Here is a 26,545-nt window from a genome sequence, read left to right as displayed (position 1 = left end):
ACTAGTAGGGAAATACATTTGGGAACTGTTTGGTTATTACAATCTTTGCAATATTATTAGTTTTGTGTGCAAATTTAAAGAGACTAGTATGCCAAATTACAAAGAACATTTAGGACTTCTGGGTCATGGAAAATCCTGTAGTATTGTCTTATATATTTGAATTTTTCTTCTCTGATTGCATCACTAGACAGTGACTTACTGACAGTATTGAAACTCCTTACAAAAAGCACACTTTTATGCCTCTCTAATCCTGTTATCAAAAGTGATCCCTAAACTTAAGCATATATTTATACAGAATAGTTAGAAACATTTCCTGGTGTGTTTCAAAATGTGTTTTGTAACACATAAGTGCATATATTAATTTTTAGAATCCATAATTTGGAAGAGATGTCTTGGTTTCTAGTCTCCATGTACAGCCAGTGCTTAACAGCTCATGCTAATCATCCAGAGCCCAAATTGTTTCCACAGCAACCATGCAGAAGAGAGAGCTGCAACTTCTTTTTTTTTGCTAGTAAAAACTCAATGTAGCTTATTAAAACTTGTAAGTGCTGGGTTCCATACACAGATTATTTCAGATTTTGCGTTTGAAGCTGGAGGAAAAAAACATTGTCACTAGCAAGATACCTTTTTCTTAGGTTTATAGTAGTTCTGAGGGGACTGGGACATGGGTGATGTGAACACCTCCTGTTGGTTGTTTTTAAGCAAGAGGATTGTTCTCATTCCATGAAATTCTATTCTGTTTAAAGAGGTGACCTGAAGATTATTAAAAGTATGTATCTTCCCAAGTTTCTTGTTTTTTTGCTTTGGGATTAGTGAACCAGTTCTTACCCTGATCTTTATTTCCTGGTGACTGTAACAAGTATGTTAACCTAGGTTGCACTTTTGATACGTTGCAGCAAGTTAAAAACATTCTATCACTATCAAATTGCATCTTTTCCATTTTAAAAGTAACTGTTATTTCTGCCCACTGTATGACTTATATTTTGTCTTACAGAGAGAATTGCTCTTACAGCATAAAATTTTTTGACACTTTAAAAGGAAAAAAAAAAAGATAAAGAATGATAATGGCCTGCGTTTGTTCACTGCACCAAAAATCCTCCTCCTTTCTGTCTGTTGGCTGACAAAGGCTTCATTTGCTGGTAGAATTTGTTCTAGTCTGTGGTTTTGTGCGTCTTGTATTATCTCTCCAGCATTCCTTATGTCATTACTTACCACTTAGGCATTGTATCTTCTCAGACAAGTCACCCTTCTTTTTCTCTTTCCCCTGCTCTGGTACCAGAAGACAACTCCTACTCATATTGCCTATGTTCTGAGTCCATCAGATGTAAATATCTATGCAGCCTTTTAATCTCAACATCAGATATTAACTGTGTTTCCAGCTCCTAATTCTTTAATGCTAAGTGAACTATACCACCCTCAAGTAAATGCTCCTTGATTAGTAGCTCTTTCTTTTCCTTCCCCTTTACCACTTCAGGTCATAACATGAACCTGCTGACTGAGCTTTTAATTTGCGGGGGTAGGGGTAAGCAGTTTGATCCTCCATGTGACATAGTGGCAACTATGTACCCATCTGTCTACCAGAAGTTGTAATTTCTCTAGGCAAGGTTCATACTGTTACAGGTATGTCCTGAGGGAGGCAACACAGAACGGAGAATTTGACATAATAGAAATTTGGCATGTGGCTTGGCTTCTTTCCTTGTCTTTTGATGATAGCAGGGTTTTGGAAGTAACTGATGATCCTTGATCATAAAACTAAAATGCATAGCAATCTTATACTAAAAATTTGTACAGGTGGGGAATGGGGTGTTTGGCAGATGGTTTTCCCGTGTACACTACCAATAGACCTTCTTCCATGCTCTTCTCCCACCTTGTAGTGTGGGATTTTGATCATAGGAATAGAATACTGTCTGCATTTTTTTTTCTTTCTGAGAAGAGAGGACTATTTTTATGTGCAAAGAGCACATAAAAGAGTTTAATCACTCTTTTTGGAAGTCCTATTATGTCCTTTTTTTGTTTAAACTTACTTACAGAGCAAATGAGCGTGGTGAGGTCTTCATTTCTTTTTGCCATTTCTCCATGAAAGCCTTCAGACCAAATTTCAACCAAAACGTAAAGAAATGTTAAGTCTTAGAGATAGTTACGTTGCTACAGGTTTCATGAAAATCGGAGTCTCTGCTGATGGGAATGGTTATGATAGCAGCTCACTGGCACAGGCCTGAGAGTGCCTAACTCCAGGCTAACCGCAGCATTGCTTTCTCCTGTGTGGAGCATGGAGGAAGCTGGGATGATGGTAGGGGTAAGGCACAAATTCTCTTATTCATGGGACTGTTCACTTAGTTTTGATTTAAATAGTTCTGAAGAACCACGGTGGTGATGGGTGTTCCTAATTGTTCAGTAATACGGGACTTGTAATTAGTTGGCATTTGCTGGTACTCTGCCTGCAGGCAGGCAGCCTCCCCAGGGCAGCGGGAGAACTCTGGTTTATGCAGCACTGAGCCTGTTTCTGTAACCATTTCTCTGCTACACATCAGCTCTGGAGTCTGCAAGGGCTACCTGAGATTTCCACTTCAGGAGAAGTTTGAGGGGTGTTTGAAAGGTAGAATGTGAGATAGGGTGAAAACTAGGTGTTACCTAGTTTTAATTTGCTTCACAGCCATTCTTTTAGTTCTTTTTCGTATCCACTCTGAAAAAATACTATGTTAACACTTGCTTTCTTATTAAAAAAAAATAAATTAACAATTATTTCAAAATAGACTTCAAAAGTTTCTTTATTGATTTTTTTTTCTCATTTCTTTTTATTTGTCTTTATGAATGTATAGTCACACACTCTGTCCTGTCAGTCTCCCTTTCCCAGCACTCCTACCACAAGGCGTGCCTTGCAAAGGACTTTGTCAGATGAGAGTATTTACAGTGGTCAAAGGGACCACTTCTTCACCTCGCGGGCCTCGCTCTTGGACCAAGCCATGCCAAATGATGTACTGTTCACCAGCACATACCCTTCTCTCCCAAAATCGCTGCCATTACGGAGACCATCATATACTTTGGGAATGAAATCACTACATGGTAAGTAGATTTCCCATTTTTCAACTTCCATAGGAATCCTTCATCAATTATGTTGAGGGAAAATGTTTGTTACAGCGATTAGTAGTTCCATCTTGATTTTGCTAAAATGAAGAGAGTCAAGTCACATGACTGAAAATATAAAATAAGACAGGAATTTAATTTTTTTCCCTCAATTTAGTGGGTGTAAGACTGCATGACTGGTCATGCAGTTACCTTGTGGAGGAAGCACAGAAATTTGCCTCACTGGCTGCAAGTTTTTACTATTTCTTACAAGAGTCACCTGGACCATGTGGACCAACAGACAAATAATGTATGCCTGGTTATCTTCCAGTGACAACTTCAGGTGTCAGTTCCTTTAGTGTGGGATTATGGGAACAAAATAAGATTAGGAAAATATTGATATGAAGGTGGATAAATACTAGTGGACATTTGAATATACAAGTACACCAGATACAGCTTTTATTGCACCAGCTGTTTTTAAATTTACTCCCTTACTTTATCTGTTTTACAGGACTTGAGTTACTTATTTTAGTCACACAGCTAACTAGAAAAAAGTTACTTGGTAAACTGCTGTCAAGAAGACACTTAGCCTTCCCCTATTAGTTTACTGAAAAGTCTCAGTAGAATTATCTCATGGATTGTGTGTTGCTGCATGTGAATGTTTCAGTTGGTGAGAAAGGGAATTTTCGCAGGTTCCCACTGTACCTCATAACTAAATGTGTTTTCCAGAAATAGAGCTAGATCTCAGTGTAGGATTCTGCAATGTTTTCTGAAGAAGTACATATCTGCTCTGATTTATTCATGTTTTAGTATGTTTCAAGAGGAAGATGCAAGGCTATCAATAGATTCAACTCACCATACTGGGACTAAGCACAGTCTGTATTTAGATACACAGGATACATTTGACAGTGAAGGCTGATGAAAAAATCTATTTTAAATTCTTTTCATCTGTCTGTGATCACCAGGCATCAGTTTTCAGTGTTGAACCTGACATTTTCATGAGCTGTTGTGTCTGTATAACATGTTTCTTGCATAAGAGTTAGGAAACTGAGCTCACTTAATTTCTGCTTTTTATATGCACTAAAATAACTTTGCAGACTTGGTTGCGCTTGTAACTGGCTCATGGATTTGCCTTCTGAGGGCTTGGGGTCAGAAGATTAATGATGCCATCTGAGTAGAAGTGGAAAGCAGCACTTGATCTCTTTTCATTTAGATGCCTGTATTTTCCAAAAAGGAAACCACAAAACCTTCTTTCGCTGTCATGTTCTCTTCCACACCAAACTGGTAACTTCTCCTAGAACATAGCCTTTCTACATTTGTCAACAAACCAAGATTTTCTATGTTCCATAAAATGTGGGGCCTGCATGATAAAAAGACCAGCTATCTTGAGTGGCACACAAATTGTCTTCCCATACACACCTTTACCTTTTGCTGAAAGAAGAAATTAAGTTAGCTGGATATTTAATACCACAAGTATTTGTTGACTTCCAGCTATTCAAAATTCTTCCAATTCAAATATTCCAGAGCACATCTTTTTTTTTTTAATAGAGAAAACAATGAGATAAAAATACTCATATTTACTGATCTGTCTTAACAAAACCCTCAATTTTGTATTTTTACAGGAGCAAATAGGTGTCAAGGAGTGTAGAAGCCCCAGCAAGCTGCAGAGCCCTCTAAAGTATCTGCAGCTTGTGCAGAGGCAGGAATCATTGGGTAGAAGAGTATTGCCCCCAGCCCTAGCACTGGGGTAGTCAGAGATTGGCTTTTGAAGTGCTCATCTGCAAAGATTAGAAAGGAGCCAAATGTCCTGGTGCTAGAAAACTGGCTTGTAATGTGCCGTATCTGGTCAACTGCAGTTATCAAACATTCCACTGAATTTTGGTTCCAAAAGTGCTGTGCCAGAAAAGTTAAAAGTAGGGTATGCAGTAGTATTAGGAAAGGAATTTTGGCGTGTTTTTAATGGAGTTTATAATCTATTCTGCATCACTGTAGGAGAGTTTTCTGCCTCAGACAGCTCCCTCACAGATATCCAGGAGCAAAGACGGCAGCCCATGCCAGACCCTGGTCTTATGCCATTGCCTGATTCTGCCTCTGATCTGGACTGGTCAAACTTGGTAGATGCTGCCAAAGCCTTTGAAGGTAAGTTTTCAGAATATTAACAATTAGGAAGCTGGTCTTTGTGCATGCTTTGTTAAGGAGTGTGGGTTTTGTGGTTGTTTGGGGTTTTTTTAATCTTGACTTTTGCTTTTGTTGTTCTTAGTGTTTCTACTCAGTCTGAAGCTTAAATTCATTTAAAATACCAACTCAAGACTTAAGAGCCTGAAACTTTATATGTAATGCTCAGATACCATTTCTTCATACTGGAATTCCTTTGTGCTGTGGTTTGGCCAAATCTCTGTGAAACTGGCCACTTCTCATGTCATGTAGAGCAGTTGCAGACATCACAGCTGGTGTGGAAAAGACATTTGGCACAAAAGTACAAAAATAAAGTCAAATAGTAGGGGAAAAGCATATGAGCACACTAATGATTGCTTACTTAACTGCACTAGCAAGAAGTATACGTAGTGCAGCTGAAGTTCGCTACTAAGATAACTTGGGAAATACGACGTGTTGGTACATACTTTTCTGTTGCCATTCTTCCCTTTGCATACTCTGAATACATAGATTTGCATGTGTTGTTTCCTCCTATGGCACTTTCCATCTCCGTGGCACTTAGTAAACTGAAGAGAACTGTAAGCTGCTTAGATACATTTAAATTTAAAATTAATGCAGTTTAGACCAAAGGGAATTTACCTCACTATAATCCAATGGGAAAGTCTTCTAGGCTTGTTAACAGGAGTGCCTGTTCCTAATATCTGCATAAATATTGTCCCACCTTCATGGAAGTGTTTTTACCAATCCTGAATCTTTTAGACATTATTCAAAATGGTTCGAGAAGGCTGTGAAGTAACTTGATTTTCTTGGCTGTTTTCTGGTAGTGGCCTCATACATCATTAAGTTGTCTACATGGGTGTTTAAGATGTACATTTGTCCTCTGCTCTGTTGCCACAGGAGTAATAGGAGCAACATGGCTCATATTTCTGCTGTGCAGTCTTGGGGAAGAGTATTCAAAGTAAGCCTTGCTCCTCAAGAGGAGATGAATTTGTAGTGATGGTCTTTTCACCACCACATAAGGGTGAAACTTAGGTTTTAATGCATTTCCCTGTGATTGGAAGCTTCTGTTTAAAAGAAACCTGTTTTTTAGTGAGATTTATTTGACTGTCCTCATTAACCTGAATCCCTCAATTTTGTAGGCCCCAGACTCACTTGTGTTTCTCTTTAGAAGTGTGAAGACAGTCAGTGTGGTCAAGGTTAACAAACTGACAGGTCAGATGAAGAAGAGCTGGGGTATTGTGTTGGCTGGCACCTTCATCCCACTGCTATGAAAATATATTCAAATTTGTCTTGGAGAGGGATCTCAATATAATCCCATTGGTCATTGGTTGTCTGGTCTCAATATAATCCCAGTCTCTAGTCTCTGCAAGGTGCCAGTAGGGATTGACAAGTACCAAGGAGCCTAAATTCTTATTTGTGATCCTGGACACCCACCTCTTCTGCACCATTGATTCGTGTCTTCAGCACAAGACCCTGAAGTTACAAATGGTGATATCTGTACCAGCTGAAAGAAAAGCTGCCTGGATCCCTGAGTTAAACCAAACTTTAGTATTTTCATTCACGGGGGGAAAAAAAGAGGAGCAGGAAAAACTCTATCAAATCTTAAGGCATGTTAATTTTAGCCTTGTTGAAAGCACAAAATAAAAATCTGCCAAACAGAAAAAAATGATACTGTTCTGTTTGAACATTGTGAGAGTCCAACAGCTGCTGAGGGAGAGAAAGAGGTTAATTTATTAAACTAAATGTGTTTATGTTACTGTTTGTGCTAGGAAACTCCAGAGGTAGGAGGAGTTGGTAGTTTACAGTCACACCACATGTGATACTGATACTCAAATGTGTTAAAACATCTGAGCAGTTACGGGACAAGAAATACAGACACAAGGCAGGAAAAAGGTTTAATGTTTCAATCTGAAAACATTTTATAAGGCATAAGGAAAAAATTTCGGGGATCCTTTATGGAGTGAAACAAGCTAACTATAGTTACTCAGTTATAGAGTAGTGTCATGCCATTGTACCCAGGAAGCTCTGCACAGCACTACTTGTTACAGTTTGGCTTCTTGTCCCTCTTGGAACTGACCTTGGGTGGACCCGCAAGCACTGCTGGGGTATCTCTGCTTTGCACTCTCCAGCATCTCCCTCCCGGAGGACTTTTTAGCCTGAGAGTGATGCTTGGTCTGTGTGAGCATAGTGCTGTGCCAGAGCTAGTACTTGCTTGTTGAATCCAGTACAGTAGAAAACTTGGTGCAAACACTTGCAGTGCCAATTTGCTTCTGTCAAGTGGATATTGGTACATCGTATCATCACCTTATCTGCTTGAGACAGATTTAGATTGCTTTGAGATCCTACTGCATATCTGTTGTACTATGCATGAATAAATAGTCATTACTGCTGCCATTGTTTTTCTCTGTATGTTTGCCTTCCCAGTTCAGCGAGCTTCATTCTTTGCTGCTGCTGATGAAAATCACAGACCTGTTAGTGCTGCCTCCAGTAGTGATCAGGCTGAGGACCAGCTTACTGCACAGATAAAGCCTTACACAGGGTAAGTAAATATACCAGATGTGCAGGCTTCATCATTTATGAAACAAAAATCTTTATTTGGAAATCATCTCCAGGCTTCACAGAACTCTCCATGATTTCTCATAAAGATGGAGGTGGGAGGTGAAAAGAGAAGAATCATAAGTCCAGTTGAACCTTTTTGCAGGTTCTTTGTTGTCTGAGGTGTTCACGAACCTGTCCAAAGCAATGGTAACTCAAGGCATTTAAAATGAGTTCTAGTAGAGAGAAGTCAAGTGATGGGATGGCCCCAATTAATCATGAGTTAAATTTGTTCTGTTGTTTAATGTGCTGCATGTGCTCCAGGTACTCTTTATTACATTCTTTTTGTTCATTTTGTGAATTCTTAGTGTACCCGAGTGCATACCTTCATAAAGCCACTTGGTATAGACAAGGCTGTTAGCTACCCTATGTGAAGACAGTTAATCGTATCAATTATTCTTGTTTCCTGCTTTCAACAGTAAAGAATCTCCTCCAACTCTCGCCTCTAAAGTGGACCAGCTGGAAGGTTTGCTGAAGATGCTGCAAGAAGATTTAAGGAAGGTAAAGCATTTCATCTATAGAAGGATCTGTAAGACATATATTTAGTGCTGCTGGTGGTGCTAATAACTGTGTAATCCTGCTTTGCCATGCCTTTGACAGTCTCATCCTTGTATGAGAAAAAGACATTTCTTTGCTACTTTTCTGAGGCTTCTAATTATGCATGGCTAGGATAGGATGTCTCAAACTGTAGATGTTTGATTCCTCTGCTTAAATTAGGAGGGTGATTTACAGTACCTTCACTCCTAATTCAGGTGACACTGCAAAAGGCTTGAAGTTAGTCCATGTAAATGCATCCTGCTGATGTTGAAAAGTTGACAAGTGTTATCTAAACATGTAATTTCTACTGTGAAAACTTCCTGTATTTTGTCAATGCCTACTTGGTCCAAGAAGGATCTGCTGTGGTGAGATGAAAAGTCTCTTAGCTGGGGAAGTATTTGCAAGAACATCCCTATCCCTTAGTTAACCATCAGCACTTGTACATACAGAACAGATCATGCCCAGTTTTATTGGACCACCTGGTGAGCCAGCTTCTGTATTAGAATTTAATACAGAGAAATCCTGTTCATGCAAGCAAAACAAGAGGAAGGAAATGTCACTAATGTCCCTTGGATATAGACCTATGTGCTGCTGCACATAAAATCCTTATAAGGAATGAGACTTATGCTCTTTTAAGAGGTTCTTGCTGCTCTAGATAGATGGGAAGCATGACCTAAAATTTCCACTAAGATCTGTATTTTTCCTTATGCCTAAGGAAAAAGAGGACAAGGCCAGTCTTCAGGCTGAAGTGCAACATCTGCGGGAAGACAACTTGAGGTTACAGGAGGAATCCCAGAACGCAACTGAAAAACTGAAGAAATTCACTGAATGGGTTTTCAACACAATTGATATGAACTGAGAATGGTGTACGAGGAAGGAAACTATCTATGAATATTATTACTGGGACTTAAGCTTTAATGCCACCTTAATTATGACATGTGAAAGTATAGTCAGAGCAATTCCCTGTTCTTCATCCTCCAATAACCCTTTTTTGCATCTCTGCGTGCACTCAGAACAATTGCAGATCAACAATCAATGTCTGCCTTTTGTAGAAAAAACAAAGTAAATAATTTTAAAAAGGTAAAATAAAAGTTTAACTGCTAAAATGTGAATGTCTATTTTTTGCACATTATCTCTTTATCTGTTATGTACAAAATGATTTGGAGGCAGGATCAGGCTTACTGTTCCATGTGCCTCTGTTTCCATTAACTCCTTTCTCTCTGTTTCAGGTAATCTGCTTTTCCTTGCAGCTTTAGCAAATATTATGACATCTAGAAAATTAGAAAGAAATGTTTACTTTACTGCTCTTCTAACATTGTTTTCTGAAGTATGCCACAGACAAGGGGATGTAATGCAATGTTTTAGGTGTCTCCTTAGCAATTTGCGCTTGATTACTAGTGCTACCTTCCCATACATTACAGAGAGCGCGTGTCCATAGCGTATGGTACATACAACCAGCATCATAACATTAGGAGAGAGACTAGAGAGGTGAGCCATGGGTGAGGCATATTATCACACATCTATTGCATTAGCATTTCTGGTGGCCTTTGTTCCCTGTGGAAACAATGGCTGCAAGGACCTTTACAAACAGCAAAACTAGGCATGCTGCAGTTCATGTCAGGCAGGCTGGGACATAACTGAGTACTGTTACTGGATTGGTAAAGTACAGCCCCCTTCCCTTCCAGGGGAGTCTGTTGCTTGCATACATGCAGAAGACTTAGGCTGAAGTTGTAAAGAGATTAAGATTTCTTTTCCCTGAAATGTCTCCGTGAAAATCCACACAAACCATCTCTGTGTACCTGCCCTCTCATTCTGTTTCTCTGTACTTCTCAAATCACAGCAGATTTGAGAAGAGTTTATTCAAGTTGTGTTTTATTGCATGAGAGATCTTATAAATCCCTTACTATGGAAGATAGAGGAATATGTAAAGGGGAACTAGAGAAGTGTATTTTTCGACGCACTGGGACAGGATTGGAGCTCCGAAATCCCCAGTCCCTAGTGAAACTGTCTAGCATGAGTTTTCCCAAACTGCCTCATGCCAGCAAAGTTAACTTCTTGTTCTTTGAAGGAACAGCTAACTTGCCACAACGTGTTACCTCTACAGAAAATACCTTTTAGGTGTCAAAATATGACTTTTAAGCGCTGCAGTCTGCACAGGCATTGAACTGTGCAGCATGCTGAGAAACCTTTTCTACTCCCTTCTGAGCATACAGTTACTACCTTAGTAAATATTGCCTTGCATAAAGTGCAGTGTATTTGGGGGTTAATTTCGAGAGCATCCTCTCCCTCCCCTTTACCACATTCTCAAATAGACAGATTAAAATCATTGGCATAGTTGTCACAGACTTCCATGCTCTTTTCAAATCCCTTTTTCATGCTCTTTAATCTTACTGCACACAAGTACACTACACTTCAACCTCAAACTTCATTTGTGATGCTAATCCCCATGGAGTTCTTCTCTAATGTTTTGTCATGGAAATGGATCTCTTTGGAACTATTTCTGGAGTGCTTTTGTAAAGGTTTAGAATGTCTTGGGTTTTTTAATGACTTGTATGAAGGAGATTTATATAATGCCTGATATTATTTGTAAATGGGAACTATTGCTAACATCTCTGAGCATCCTGAAGTCTTGCTTTTATTCTCTTTTATTTTTAAGTTTGGTTTTATTTTATTTCAAAAAATATTTTGGGACTTGGGGCAGACTATTTATTAGAGTTTTGCAACAGAGTTCTTCTTGTATGATGCCACTGAAGGCTACTTGTAAAATTCTGACAATAAAACTCATTTTAAAGGTTCTTCTAAACCATTTTCTTCTGATTTTGTTGAATTTGTTGTTTTAAGACTTTCCAGAGTGTCCATTTCTTCTTGCTCTCTTCTTGTACCACTCTTCTCAGTGCTTATTGATACAAGAGTTCCATTCTCTATCAGATTCCTAGTTTTTATCCCTTTAAAGGCCATTACTTGGTAGGTAAAAACCACTTTATCCCTTGACTTTTTACTTGTATGACTGCACCAATGTATTTTCTTCCCCCATTTGCAAGGGTTTGCAACCTTTAACAGAGACTGAGCTTCACGAGAATGACAGTAGAAGCAGTGTTTTTTTATAATTTATCAGGATTTTAGAACTTACTTGGAAAAACTGAAGCCAGTGTAAGTGAAAATCAAAGTCTCCTGCCACACCAAACCTGTGAGCCTGTAACAATAACATCAGGTGTTAAGGTTGGGGGGGGGGAGATAATCCATTTGTTTTGTTTTCCAGATCTCCTTCTTTGACTTGGGAGATGGCCTTGGACGTGTTTTGAACAGACTTTTGTTTGGCCCAGTGGATCAGCATTCTGCACAGCTCAAAAATGTGGAACTAGGTCAGTCTGCAGGAAAGCATCTTCCAATTCACTGAATGGATTCCTACAAGGCACGTGGGGAAAGAAAATTCATCTCTTTCTAGCAGGGAAGTTACCCAACCAAGAGAGTTCTGAAGCAGCAAGAGCAAATAGACGCCATCTGATGAAAAATTGAGGTTGTACCTTGGAAAGAAAACTAGATGCTGTCTTACAATTTGTAATTGTGAGATTGATACTGGTAATTGAGTTGAAGGACAAAGTTTCCTTCAGGTCAAGGAGTTGCCCTGTCCACATCCATAATGAATTCATGCCAGAGGTTCCCATGCTCCACCACACACACTGCTAGGTCAGCCTAGACCAGGGCAAGATCTAACTTGCAGGCATCTCCTTACAGAGTGAGTAGTTACTGGCCTAAGCAGAAGGCAGGTGGCTGTGGGAGGAGTGTGCGTAACAAGGGCTGCCTTCCTATTTCCACCAATAGAGTGATGGTTTATATTCCTGGAAATAATTTTGTATTCCTTGTCTACATTCCAAGCAAAGGTGCTGTTCTCCTTGTGACAGTTTTTTGGATAGCTGGATGGGGCTGGTACAGCAGCAGAAGTCGCCTTCTTTCAAAATCCCCCAATCAGGGTATGGGAGGGTGTCACCATAGAGGGGCTAGAGCTTGCATGACAGATAATACTCTTACCAGAAGCGATGCTGTGTGTAGGTAACAGATCAGAGAGTAACAATGTGTGGTAAGAGGTGAGCTGTAGGAACACAGGAGCAGGGATTGCGAGGGGAGAGGCTGGTGGGAAGGGGACTGGGAAGTTAGTTATGGGCTTAAGGGAGAGGAGGTGTGGGGATGAAATGCAACACTTTCAAGCTTTACTCCTCTGAAAATGTGGTTACTGTTGCTTCTGTTACTGTGGGAAGCTATGTTCCAGCCCAATTAATGAGGATTGTGAGAGCATGTTTTCTCCAGCTTTTCCTGTTGAGGGAAAGGTCTCCATGAAGCCATCACAACCTGGGAGGATTGACTTGTCTGCTTTTAAAATCTTTATGTAATCTTTCCTTGTCTCCTAGTGCCTTCCTTGGGGCTGACAGCTAGCAAATCCTCTTTTAAAGCAGTCAGCTGTCTCCTAGCAGGCAGTTCAGCATGGTGTTAGTCCTGTATGTTGAGCAACTTGCTTTGCTGCAAGACAACAAGGGAACAGAGGCAGTTGCAGCTTATCAGCTGGTATGGCAAGTTGGATTCCCCGGAGAAGAGATGACATTGTTCCTCCTCCACTGCTGCAGCTGGAGCAAGGTCATGGGCTTTGCTGAGGTGGTTACTAATGGACAGGAGTTGGGCAATGAGATGGTGAGGCTTGTACAGGTGCCTTCACCTGTTCCTGATGGTAGCTGTGGTGAGGAAATCCTTGCCATGCTTTTTAAGGCAATGTTGGAGGGAAAAGAAGCTCAGAAGAAGTTCATAGAAATATTCAGAGCTCTGCAGTCAAGAACAGCTTTAGTTGGGCATAAGGGCAGCGAGGCCTGGGGCGTTTGTGTGAGTGAGACTTTTTGGAGGCCAGGGTCTAGATTTGGAGCTCCAAGGCAGGCATTGGCTGATGGCAGCCGCCTACATCCCATTTCTGCAATGACAACCAGCTCCAGCCAATGTCTGGGAAAAGCAGATCCTCTCCCACTTTCCACAGCAGCAGCTGGGGGAAGTCGTGCTCAGCTTCGGGGAGACAGAGCTGGCTGCTGGGGGCCTTATGGGGTTTTGCCCCACACGGTATGCAACGTCATAGCAAGTAAGTCCCACTCTCTGGCTTTTCACGTGCTTGCATGGACCTGTCTCCCTCCAGAAGGTGATTTCAAGTGTGTCACAACCAGCTTGTGTTTCTCCCAGATGTTTGGTGTCTGGCTGATTTAAAGTGGGCTGGGCTGTCTGCACAGCAACGTGCAGACAACTCAGGTGGGAGCACCTATGGGGAAGTAAAACCAGGGTGCTGCAGCAGCTGCATGGCTTTACCAAACCGCAGGGCTGGGGGCTGCAGGATTTCACAGAATCACAGAATATGCTGAGTTGGAAGGGGAGATCATTGAGTCCAACCCTTAGCTGTGCACAATTAATAGCTTGATAGGTGCTGAGCATTGTTTTCTCCGCTAATCAACTTCCTACAGTACAGTTCTGCATTGTTTCTGGAGATTTCCCATTTCTGCACTCAGTACCACTTATTCATGCTTTAATAAGGGCCTAGATCGAGCCCCCCGGTTGTCCTTCACTCTGTGCTGCCTGCAAGGGCACACGTGCTGCTGGTTGGGGAGCCACAGCTGGGGCAGAGGATGCTCTCAGCAGCCAAAAATGGCCCATCAGCTCTTGGCATCAAAAAAAGTCAGAGACTGAAACTAGGATGTGTTCAAGGACTAGGACTGAACATGATTTCCTAACCTCATGTTGTGATAGTGGCAAATGCCACCAACTAGTAATGAAAAAAAGGTTTCACACCACAGGGGCAAAAAACCAGGGACTTGTCCTGGTGCTGTTTTCAAATTCATTCCTGTTCTTTCCTCTTGCTTCTTCCCACCTGTTCCTGCACTTTTTTTCCAGCAGTTTGTTCATTTTGTGTGGCGGCTGCTGACTGCTGTTCTACCTCCAGGGATCTGGTACAGCAAGAGGGACGGCTGCACTGATCCTGGCAGCAAAGCTGTGGCTGACTGAGAGGTGAGACTGAGTCGAGCAGTTCAAGCACTTGGCTGAACTGAAGAGCTCGACTGCTCACCTGATTTTGTGAAAGGAGTCAAGGCATATTCACATCATCTTTGTATCTCACACCCAAAATGAGTTTGCTTAGCTGGAGCCGGGAGGACAGTGATAACTTAGCTGTATGGAACGAGCTATGTCATGCCCAAATTGCCGTGTGCCAGAGATAACACCTGGAATGTGTCTACCCACACACAGCAGAAACAACCAGTGTGTGCTTGCCTGGCCCTTCCTCCCTTGGGGTTTCAGCACAGTCCAGCTCTGCACAGAGGAACTGCCCAGAGTTCTGCTGTGCCAGCTTCTGCTGCAGGCACATGGATAGTGATTTGGGGACGCTTCAGTCTCTTGTTTGCTTTCTGACTCATCACATTTGATCCTAATAGTGGGATTATATAAGTACATGTACATATCTATTTGCTTTTAACATTATTTGCAGCATCTTTTTTTTTTTTTTTAGAAAAGGTTATGTGTTTTCAAGCTACTTGCAAGCATTTGACAAATGCTATTCTTCCTCGTTACTGATTCACATTGATACACTGGTCAGTCGTCATAACCTGCAAGTCTTAATAGCATTACTGACTGGCAGATTGTTTTGTGACCTTCTTTGCTTCATATTCTTCCTCAGGTCAGGCTCAACATGCAGCCCAGGGAAAAAGAAGGGGCAGAGGAGTATGTACAGCTGCCTTCTTGCCTCTTAATGCTTGCCTGTGTTCTGCCATGCTTACAGCTGTTGCAAGCTGAGAATTTTGCACGTGTGAAGTTTTCTAGCTGATCTAGTCAGCTGGAAAGTCCCTCGTGGAGGGCAAATATCTGAGAGCTGCACTGCATTCTGCTGTTTATGCACCAAGGAAGAAATTGCCTCCTTGATGAGGTTACACCTATAGCACAGAAACATGAGTTTTCCTCTTCGTGATTTTTCTTTCAAGGCTTCCATGGCCTAAAAGCAACACTGAAACTAGCATTAGTTCCACAGGTCTGATTTGTTTGCCCTGATTTCACAGTTAAATCTCAGTTCTCCACTCACTAAAACCTTGTAGTGTTTAGCCATATTTGGTTTTTAAGTGAGCAAACTTTATTAGACAGTCAAAATATGGGTCATAGCTTACACAGAGGAGAGTCATCAGAATCAGAGATGTAGTGTGGGTCTCTGGTCTGCTGTAAGGTGTCCTCCCAAAGTCCTGCAGTCCTGTCATGCTACCTGCATCATGTTGTCTTTGTGGCTGGAGCGGGCAGAAATGATGGGAAGTTCCTCAGGGAAAGGGGCTGGCAGGCAAAGACATCCCCGACTAAGGTCAAGCAAGGACAGACAGGTTCTTCACACAACAGTCAACAGAAGAGCTGCAGCTGGCCTGGACAAGAGCCCTTGAGGTGTTTTCCCAACAACCCAGTGGCCAGCAGAACAGGAAAATCCAGGGCTGCTTGGTGTGAGATGCCAACCATTTCTTGACGAGAAAAGGGAGAGGCAGAATGTAAGCACACCAGTCTCACTGCAGTTTCTCAAGTAAGAAGCAACAGATGCCTTTGGAAAAACAGAAAGTTTTGTTTAAGCTTCATGAGGTGTTGAGTTTGATTTTTTGGGGGGGCAGGATTTTTGTTTTGTTTTTTAAGGGATACTGCTCACTTGCAGTCTAGTCTATTTTAAAATAGACTAATTTATAGTGGTTTTGTACAGGGTAGATTTGAAAAGATCAAGTGGCGGTGTTTAAATACACAGATAAAGGCAGTGTCAGTTTCACAAGGTGCTGAATTGGGTTAAATGCTAAATTTCTGCTGCCTTCTGAACCTCATGTCTGTCCTCACATGAGGGGGAAAATCAGCAAGGCTTCCCCTTAAATAGCTTTGTACTTGCGGGCTTTGTAGCCACAATTAGTTCAAACCAGAAGGCTTGAAGGGAAAGGGCCATGCTTTCAGAATTGCATCTCTTTGGGTTGGGAAAGAGAACAGAACTTGAGTCCTTTGGGACCTGAAAAAAGGTTGCAAAACAAGAAGACAGGCGCAGATTTTTCAAAGGCACCACAGGGCTGGCTGTTGGGAGTCTGAGGAAGATCTCCCAAAGGGCCTGAGCAGGCGAGGTGCCCAGCTGGCAGCAAACCCTGCATGCCTGCCAGGAGCACAGGGCAGCTCTGTGCTCCAGAAGTCCTCAGCCTGCCACTGTGTCCTTGGCCCAAGGCTCCAGACTGAGCTCAGAAAACTATGGGTGATGTATTCCTTTTTTAAATACGATTAATTTCCATGCCTGACTTATGTCCAGTTGCATGGAAATGAAAAGTTAGTAAAACAAAATAGGAAATTTTATCAGTTAAAAAGAATATTATTAAGTATAATAGAAAACGAAATAAGTTTATTAGACCTTACTGTTTAAAAAGAAAAGGCATTATTTTTGGCTAGTTAACTGAAATGATTGATCTAGATCCCCCATGCCATAACTTTTAGAATTGCTAAATCTTTTTTTTTTCTTTAAATCTAGGTTAGAAAAAGTGGGATAAGTTTTTCTTCTTCAGTTTCCCGTTGGTTTCTCAGCTTTAAATGAGCTGCTCACTGTACTACACTAGTTGGAAATCTGAAATGAGGAATATATTTCTTGCATCTGCATGAGGAGTGCCTGTTGGTGAGACACAGCTGTAGAGTTTCAGGAACCATTGATTCCTGGGTCTTAGTCAGTGGTTTCCATGCATTCACTGGATTACCTGTCAGTAAAAAATGTCCTGTTGGAGTTCTTTTCATATAATGTCAATACTATTAGCAGACTGTAGCATATTTATGTCTATATTAGTCTATGCTGGCATTATTTTAAAATGGTAGGATCAGGAAACTCAATTTATATGTATGAGTAGTGCTGGGAACAGGGCCTGGAGAGCCAGGTTTGAAAGACTCCTTTCCCAGATCTGTCATGCTGCTCACATGAGACCAGAGGAGACAATGCAAAGGTCCCCTGCCAAAGTACTCAGTAGTTCTGGACAGACAGTCTTCAGGGCACCAGTGTTCATCATTTAACTGCTATTGTGTACTGATGAGGTCAAAGCCTTGTATGTAAGGCATGACTAAAAATCACTTTCTGCAATGAATTTACAAACCAAGGCATTCAAAATCAGTAGCAACCTTTGAGGACATCCTAATCTTAGTGCCATCCACTTTCTTCCAGGTTCTCTATGGTCTTGGTCTGTAACACATACCTTAAGCCACCTGACAGGCAAATTGTGGGATGTACAGTAATCCATTCATTATTTATTCATACAAGGCTTTGGTAAACTATTCAGAGCCTTGTAATAGTATTTATCAGCCAGTCTTGCAGAGACTTCTTACATCTTAATAACATATTTGCATTACCTGCCATGGGAAAATGTATTAATGGATTTGTTTTCACATTTTCAAGGAATGATGTAGCATCACAGACAGAACCAGGCTGATTCTGAAATAAATTTAAAAAAAAAGAAAATCAAAATGCAGAGACATAGATGTTATGTTTCTGGCCTGCCTGTAGACATCTGTATATTTAATGCCTCACTGATGGCAGCTGAAAGTTTCTTCTGCTGTCATGTCTATGCTGCGAGATAGTTCTGATTTAATTTCTGAGACAAGGCATATTAATAAATTAGTTCTTATTAAACTGAAAAATTTTTTTGTTATCCTCATCTAGGCATGAATAAAATAATTTTTAATTTATTTGATTTAGTATTCTACTTTTAATTTATTTGATCTGAAGAAGTACTCCTCATCTGGGGTGCATGTGAGCTCCTGGGGTTGGGAATGTTGGATAAGATGGAAGCCAGCCTGGCTCAGTGTTCCGCACTGGGCATCGAGGTACAGATATAAGAGCAGGGTTGACATACAGGGTTATTCCCCTAGAATACACCTGCAGCAATTTGGTTTAGGGACTTCTTGACCAGAGGAGTCATGATTGTATGCAAAAGCTCTCAGTGGATTTTCTTCCATGAACTTTTGGTTTATGTCTTTCAGAACCTGTGTAAGCTTCCTGGATCTGTCCCACAGAGGCTCTGCAGCTAACCCCCTGCTAGCTTATTTGGCACCCATCAGTTCACTTGACTCTCCTCCCTTTATACAAACAGGGACAGCAAATGATTACTCCCTATTTACTGTCCCCAAACTACTCATGGTTTAAAATACCTTTACTGTATCATCCTTTAGTTGTCTCTTTTCCAGTCTTAGTCTGGCCTTAATTTTACTTTTTGTATGGAAGCACTTTCAAATCTTTCCCATTGCTCTTCTCTGAGGCCTTTACATTCTACTAAGTCCTTCTACAGATGGCAGGACCAGGAGTGGGTGCAGTCTTTGGGATGAAGATTCACTGCTGTGTTATTCACTTTCTCCACTTTGTTCACATTATCCCTTCCCAAAGTATTCCTAACACTTAATTTTCTAACTGCTATGGAACATAAACTAAGTTGACATTATTTCTAAGAATTGGCTCAAGAGTCCATCTTGATATAATGAGGTCAGCACTGTTTTTCTCATGTCCTATATTTTGAATTTCTAGGTTGCAGATTTTCTGGTGTCTTCTCACCTTGTCACTTGCCAGCATATGGTTGTTTTGCAGCTCTTCACAGATAACCCTTCTGTTTTACTCAGCATATCCTCATGCCACTGGGAGGTTTGTCACATTTATTACCCACTCATTTTCCAGGTAATCTACTGAGTCCACCAAACATTGCTTGTCAGAGCACTAAGTCTCAAACACAGTGAGGTGTTAACAGGGGACTTCCAGGACACACGCCAGCATCTCTTCGTGCCCCTTGGCACACCTCCCCACCTGTTTCTCTGCCTGCTGTTCTGTTCTTCATTCCAAAGATTACTTGGAGGTCCTTCACTCATGACAGCTGTGTGTTCCTCAAACCTGTCTTCTCCCCATCCTGTTTCCTTTCATTGGGTTTTCCAACTTCTCCAAGTGCAGCATAGGATTTGGTAATCCTGTTTCTCAGGTCTCTCCTTCCAATTTACCTGCTAGATGTTCCCTTCCCCATTGTAGGAGTTCTGGGCATACACATCCCTGCATTGTTTCCACTTCCAAATGTCCCAAACCATTTCCCCATATGCATCATCCCTCCAAGTGTCTGAAGAGAGTGCAAGACTGTTCAATAGTTTAGGTGTTCTCTGGGAGGAATAGGAGTAGGTGGATGATGGAGACTGGATTTTACTTTGAAGAAGGTGGTTGAAAGAAGCCTTTTCAGATCTACATCTCTCTCTCTCTCTCTCTCTTAATCATCCTCATGTGTGGGCTGTATGCAATTCTGTCACTCATTTCCATTGCCATTGGTTCCACTTTCAACTGGAGAAACCCAATACTCACTGAAACAGCAATGCATAAAATAGAACATAAATGACCATCACCAGGCTAGAAATTCCCATCCCTGAGTCAATGCATATTTTACTTGCTGTAATGGCATAAAGCTCTGGAGAGGAGCAGCAAAGCACTTCCCCAACTCAGCCCTTTGGCACTCCTATCGTTAGGACTTTGCAGATGCAAATCACAGCTCTCTCTTGCCCAGGTAAAACAAAGTACTTGCACTTATCCCAGAGAGACAAATCCTTTTATATTCTCCAAGAATAAGTTAGGCATAATGAGACCTTTTCTATACCTAACATGTGTGATAAAACCAGGAGCCCTTAGTAGGGTATTAGCTGATACAACGACACTCTAAAGCACTTTTTATCCATGAGGCCTGACAGCTATTTCCAAAGTATGCTTCAGAACTGCATGGCCTCCATGGAGAGGCTTCTTCCTGCTGTGTCAGGTACTTTGGATATTGAAAGATGATAAAAAATAGGTTTGCGCGTGGCAGTTTTCCTCCAAGTCTTTTAGGAAGGCAGAAGAAAGCAGTAAGCCATTGGCAGGACAGGCCCAGGAATTTGGCTTCAGGACTCTCTTACTCTCTTTGGGCTTATAATCACATGGACCTAACTGCTTCTCCCATCACTGCTATGATTTCTTCAGATGTATGCAAAGCCCTTGGAAATTGCCTGGTCCAAGTGGCTTCCGCAGTGCCACAAAGCTGCTTCTGTTTCACCCTCCAGTCATTGCCCTTACCAAGCATCCAATTGGGGGAACAGCCTTGCAATGGCTGGGAGCTACTCAGATGGTGGCAAAAGCCCCTTGATTTGGAAAGGATTTTCAGCAGTGGAGAGGGTTTCTGATCCATGCTGGATGAAGTTAATAGGACGATCTGCACGGAATTCAGGATGTGCTGGCTCATATTGGGTAGGATTTTGGCAGATTGCATGGCTGTCAGACTGCAATGTTACCTGCCTTCGATGGCAGACAGGAACTGGGAAAAGAAGAGCAGATTGTGGCCTGCCAGGCAGCTGGGAAGTAGCCTGATGCAGTAGGAAGGATCAGATGTGGTTGAGAACACCAGCTTTTGTAATGATGAAGGGGAGGTGGGCAGGAGTCACAAAATACTAGCCTTGTCTTTAGCATGTTTTTCTGACCATGGTCTTAAAACAAACAAACCAACCAACCAACCACTGGAAAGATGAGGAATGTAAGACCTGAAAAATGCCTGACATTTGCAAAGTAATTTTTGCATATCTAGGGTTGAGGAGGTGTTAGCAATGTTTTTCCTGTGGCAGCTTGCGTAGGGCTTCTAGCCAAAGTCCAGTGGTCCAGGGAACACAGCAAGATCTTTGACCTTGACCACAAGAAATCAGGCCAGGTTCTGTGTAAATGCACTTTGCTTACTTTGATCAGACCATGTCTACTGTATTTCACTATCTCACAGATGTAGTTAAGTGGGACTGGTGCTCTAGAACAGGCGACTTGCAGATGCTGCTGATTCAGCCCCCCCGAAGGCTTCTCTAGCTGGCCCTGCAGGGCGCTCTGCACGTGGTAAGCCACGTGGAGGATATTTTCCCCTTCCCACCAAGTAAAAGGGGAAAAAAGGGAGGGAGGCTCCTACACGGTCCCTGCGATTCTGGGGGTGACTAACTCTGTTGCGGTCAGTGTGGTCACCGAGACCAGGGCTGTCGGAATTGCACTGGGAGACCCTGTACTTGCAAGGCAGGCTGTAATCCCTGAAAAGGGCTTTGACCCAGAGAGTGGGGGCAGTAGCTCCGGGTTGGGCAGACCGTGTCCAGGCGCTGCAGGCTGCTGAGCTGAGCTGCGCCAGTGCCAGGGGAGCCGCCGCCGCGACGTGGGACCTCCCGGGTTAGCGCCATCTCCGGGCCCGCCCCGCGTGGCCCCCTCTTTTCTCGGGCAGGGCTGTCTTCGCTCAGTCTCCGGAGACAGCCGGGCGAGGAGCCGCGATGTCCCAGCGCCGGGCTCGGAGCCGGGCTCGGGCTGTGCCGCCGGGAGCTGGGAAGGGCCGGCGCGCCCTCTGCTGGCGCCTGGCGCCGAGCGCGGCGGGGCCCGGCCTCGGCCTGTGTGGGCATTTGGGGGGGAATAACCTTGTGCAAGTCATTTCATGTCTCTGTCTCAGATGCCAGTGACAACAGGGGGCACGGGAGCTTCACTTTCTTTGTGAAGTGTTTTGAAATCTGCTTATAAAAAATGTCACGTAGGAACAGTGCTCTCTGCTAATAAAAAACACTGTGCAGGAGCATGTTAGCGCTGTAATGGTGAAGAGATGGTGCAGCCACACACTTGGGGACTGTGCTGAAGCCCAGTTTACTGTAATAAATTGCTCTCCTTTGTGGGCTTGAGTGCTGCCTGCTGGGAAGAAGATCCTGAAGCTTATGATTATTGGTTTTAATCTGTAGTCCACATGTTATTTACCGCATAAATGTTGCATTCTGTTCCTTTAAGAAATCAGGGCTGATTTATCTTTGGTTTTCAGCTGTGTTTCTGAGGGGCAACTGTGTGTTTCTCAGCAAGTAAATGCTATTGATATTACAGAGCTGTCATGATCAAGAAGAAAGCATGCTGGTACTTTGGCAGCAATTCCCTGGTAAAAGCAAGCATGTAATGCTCTTATTGCATGATTTTCCTATTCTCCTCTCACATCTTCTACAGATGCAGGCTAGAGATTAAAAGAATTGCACATCCTGGTTTTCTAGCAAAACTCACTTTTCTCAAGAATGCTCCTTTAACTTTATAAGAGGCAGCCCTGCACAATTGCTGCTTCTCCTCCTACCTTTTTACAGATGTAAGGTGTTTTAGATGTATAGTGTGATTGTCATAGGCCATTTTCCTCCTGCTGTGCTGAATCAAGTTTGTAGACAGCAGAGTTTCTCCTCAGCGGGTAGAATCAGCTGTCAAGTGGTAAGAAATGTGCAGTTCCTGCTTTTTACATCCACTGTTGTAGACAAATGGATGTGGTTGCTAATCTTAAAACAGCAGCAGAAGCAGTTGTGCCTTAGCGTTTCTTGGGATGAAGTTTTCAGTTGTTCAGCTGGGCATAAGGTGGAGGTGGGGTCAGTTTAACCTATAAGCATCATCTGTAAAATTGCTGCTGCAAGTGTTCTTTAGCTAAAAGAAAATGGCTAACTGTTTCTTGATACTTCCATTTATGTAAGTTAGGTAAGTATGAAAACAATGCTGGAACACATCATCCATATATGAATAGCTGGTTTGCTCACAGGGCTTATGAGACAGAGTTTTTGCCACATTAGGAGGTTCTTTCCTAGGGGCAGCTGGCAGCTCACCGGAACCAAGGAGCAGCTGGATGCAGTGTAGGGCTGCTACTGCTGCTTGGGACCACAGATTTGCAGCCACACTGAGCACATTGATTAAAAACAAGGGGTAATGGGAGGAGGTGTATGCTCTGGAGGCCTGTGCCCCAGCAATGTCCTGAAGGCCAGCACGTTCTTCCCCTTTGTGTATGTCTGTTGTCATTACTATCAAAATCTTTCAGCCCTTTTTCTACAGTAGGCTCAGAGCTGAAGCACTCAGCTATATTCAGTTGAGCAAGATGAAAAAGAACAAACAGTTTGGTGGAAAATTTGTCCTTACAGATTTGGCTGAAGAGCATTCTATTTCTACAGTTCCCCCAGGGCACAAGACAAGATTTGGTACTGAAGTGGTATGTAGTACTCTCTAGTCTTCCTGGCAACAAGCAGCGAGAATTGGAGACAAAACTGCATTTACCTACTGCTGGAAATTCATCCTTCTGCACCTGTCTCATTTTTGCTAGAAGGAAATATGGATCAGCAAAACTGTAAGTACCATGAAAAACTGACCCCACTCCTACCCACAAAAAGAAGGCAAGAGAATGCCAACAGGTAACCTGCCAAGCCAGTATCTTTCTCTGATGAACCTGCTTCTTTCATCCTCCATATCCTTCTGCTTCTAAGAAACATTTTGAAACTCTTGGACTCTATGCGGGCAAATGCAATTCCCTGAAGTTCTGCTAATGCTCTCTCTTTCTGGGAAAGAGACCGTATAATACCAGTAGCAACTTGTGCAGAGACCTGCCTGTCCTCCTGGCATCTGCAGTGCTTTGCATCATTGCTACTGCCACGATGACATGGGGATGGTCCTTATCCTACATAACCTTTGCAAGTGCTGCAGCCCAGCAAGGAGGATGTCGGATAATTAAACACAGAGGTCTTTCTGCTCAGCAAATGCAAGTTATTTCAGGTTCCCCAGCTGCTCTTCTTGGGGAGACCATCAGCTGCACCATGAGGAAACAAAGGGCCTGTCAGGAGGCCAAAGGTGATGTAGTCAGCAAGGCTGGTCCAGAGATCACATTGACACTCAAGAGGACAGCTTGATATACATCTCATTTTCCTCTGGCCTCATCCTTCAAATCAAAATGGCCTCTTTGGCCACCTCTGACAAGTCACGTTCCTCTGTCCTCCAGAGCTGTCAGTGTTTGAAGCCAGGTTGAAAAGGCTCATCAGTCCCACAGGTACCTGGCATTCAGTGCATAGCAGTGTTACAGAGCAGAGATCAAATATGTGTGTAGTTGCAACTGGGAACCTTTACATCTCCCTGCAACAATTCATTCATTCAGGCAGCAGCTGTGGAGCAGTTTCATAAAACTTAACACCATAGGTCTGAAATAAATGTGGTTTTTGTGCATCCACATTGCCAAGTGAATAGATTATTAATGATGCAAAACCATAATGTGGTCCACACCAGGCCAGCTAGCTCAAGACAAAAGCATTGTTAAAGCCTGATGTGAATTTGAAGAAGAGACACGGACAGAGACTGCCCCTGCTTAAAAGCTGTTTTAATGCTGTAGTGACAGCATGCTTGGGATGGGTTCCCCTTACTTCTTACCCTTCTCCTCTAGCTCAGGTTCTCTCAGGAGTAAGAAGCCTGTTCTCTGTGAAAGCCTAACCCTGAAGTGATCCCAGGCTCCTGTGCTCACACAGATCTCTGCAGGTCTGTGTTCAGCACCTCAGCAGCTTGGGGGAGCAGAGAAGTTGCCTGATGTTGCCAGGCCCTCCATGCAACCAAACCTGAGGGAAGAAGGCATCAAAGAGCTCCAATTTCAGTTTCTGGTCAGCAGAGAATAATGCCTGCCATGCTTTTTTACGGACCAAACTAAACTACCTGCTGCTAGGGCTTGTTCTGCCTGTCCACTGTAAGGCATCAGGGATGCTTCAAGGGGGCACTTTCAATTATAGATCTGTAGCACCGTGTACAATCCAGTGAACTTTCCTGAGTCTCTCACAGCCATTGCAGTATAAAACTATCAAATAATAATACTAACAGCACTCTGCTTTAACACAGGAAACAGAGTAATGTTGCAGACTCTTGCCTAAAAATGCAAGTATTAGATCATGAACCAGTAGCTGTTTCGGCATGGGGTGGTCTGGAGTCATTCTAGTCTCCTGCAATGTATCCTTGAGGGTCAAACCTTAACTGGCTGTTGTACATGAGGAACAGAGGAGTCTTCTCTTTACATCTAGGGCTACTTGTGTCACAACATACTTTTAAAGATCTCCCTCAGGTTTATCCCTTTGCAGAAAGGGATAGGTAGAAATCCAGGTCTGCAACTCATTTTCAGTAGCTTCTGCTATTCAGTGGCTTATTGTCCAAGTTTACCTGCTCCCAAAATACTGCTGTACTTAGTTTCAGCCTTGAAGTATTTCTATAAACTGCATATCCTCTGACCTTGTCCCTCCTTTGAGTTATTATCCTCCCCCCAAGGGACTTGGCTGCTAATATTTCAGAACTGATGATGATGAGACTGGTCTGGGCTGCCCGCCTGTGTGAGTCAGCAGAGCAGGAGTGCTTTTGTTCAGGCTTCGCATCATTCATACACAGAGCCCCTGGTAGTGACTGATACAAAAGCCTGCCTGACTGTGCCCAGTGCCAAGCTCACGAGAAGGAAGGGCCAGTGCATAGGCAGAAGCAGATTTTCCTGGTGTGCCCCACCTATTAGTATATCGTATGTGCTTTATGGGGATGTGTGTTCAACACACAAGCTTTGATATACTGTACTTCTAAAAGTAAGGACTGCTTTTATTCACAGCCAGGTTTCATAGGGTCAGACTAGCACAAACATACTTGCAATGTGCTACTTTTGGTATAATGAGCCCTGCCTGCCCTCAGCTATGGCAGCTCCATCATTCCCTTGTCAGGGCTATATGCACCATGTGCTCTCAGCTGGGCCAGCTACCGGGGCTCCAGACCTACTAGTATTAGCCCAGGGACCCTGGCTTTCCTTGGATGTCCAGGACAGGGACCATGCAGCTGTCCAGCCTTTGTAGACAGGCTCAAGATAACAAGCCAGCGTCCAGGTTCAGCATCATGAGTAACACTGTACTGGATGCAGCTCTTCTGTGGGTTCAGATCTAATTTCCCAACTGCATTATGTCACCTGGAGTCTGAGCAGCTGAAGATGGGATATGATGGGATATGATCTCCCCTGAGAGGCCAGAGTATGCGTCCTTTGCTCAAACATCTCCACTCCAGGTTTCCTACACTTTTCTGCTAAGGAAGCATGTGTGGTGCCTGCTGCTTGCACCCACTGGGTGGAGCAGCTCCCTGCTAATTGCCTGCTGCCTGCACATCCTCTCCAGAAAGGTTGGGTTCCAAAAAATCACAGAACACAAAGACAGGAAAGGGGCAAGGTGGCACTGAATGAAGAACTGCTTCTGGCCAGCTAGGGACAAAGCTGAATTTTCACAGCAAAAAAAAGCTAGCAAACGTCTCTGTATAAAAACAAGGTGGGGAAAACCAGTCTCCATAGCTATTGCTAGATCAGTAATGAAAGGGCCACTT

The 26,545-nt window shown here is 42.8% G+C and overlaps 1 protein-coding gene across 7 annotated transcripts in view; it reads left to right on the top strand.

The window, feature by feature from the left end:
- Positions 1–11,152, top strand: part of SIPA1L1 (signal induced proliferation associated 1 like 1) — a 191,062-nt gene extending 179,910 nt beyond the window's left edge. For 6 of the 7 annotated variants that reach the window (XM_027707499.1, XM_027707516.1, XM_027707492.1 and 3 more), the window contains 5 exons: positions 2,820–3,063; positions 5,056–5,202; positions 7,642–7,756; positions 8,232–8,313; positions 9,065–11,152. In XM_027707499.1, the coding sequence (XP_027563300.1) occupies positions 2,820–3,063; positions 5,056–5,202; positions 7,642–7,756; positions 8,232–8,313; positions 9,065–9,208 (732 nt within the window). In that variant the 3' untranslated portion in view covers positions 9,209–11,152. The remainder of the gene's footprint in view (positions 1–2,819; positions 3,064–5,055; positions 5,203–7,641; positions 7,757–8,231; positions 8,314–9,064) is intronic. The other variant, XM_027707522.1, reaches the window with a different exon arrangement.
- Positions 11,153–26,545: the final 15,393 nt, after the last annotated feature.

This window comes from Neopelma chrysocephalum, unplaced genomic scaffold, assembly GCF_003984885.1.
Source record: "Neopelma chrysocephalum unplaced genomic scaffold, ASM398488v2 Primary Assembly neopelma1_24, whole genome shotgun sequence".
NCBI classification, from domain to species: Eukaryota; Metazoa; Chordata; class Aves; order Passeriformes; family Pipridae; genus Neopelma; species Neopelma chrysocephalum.
Note: the sequence above shows the minus strand (reverse complement) of the source record. Positions and strands in the feature narration are given on the sequence as shown.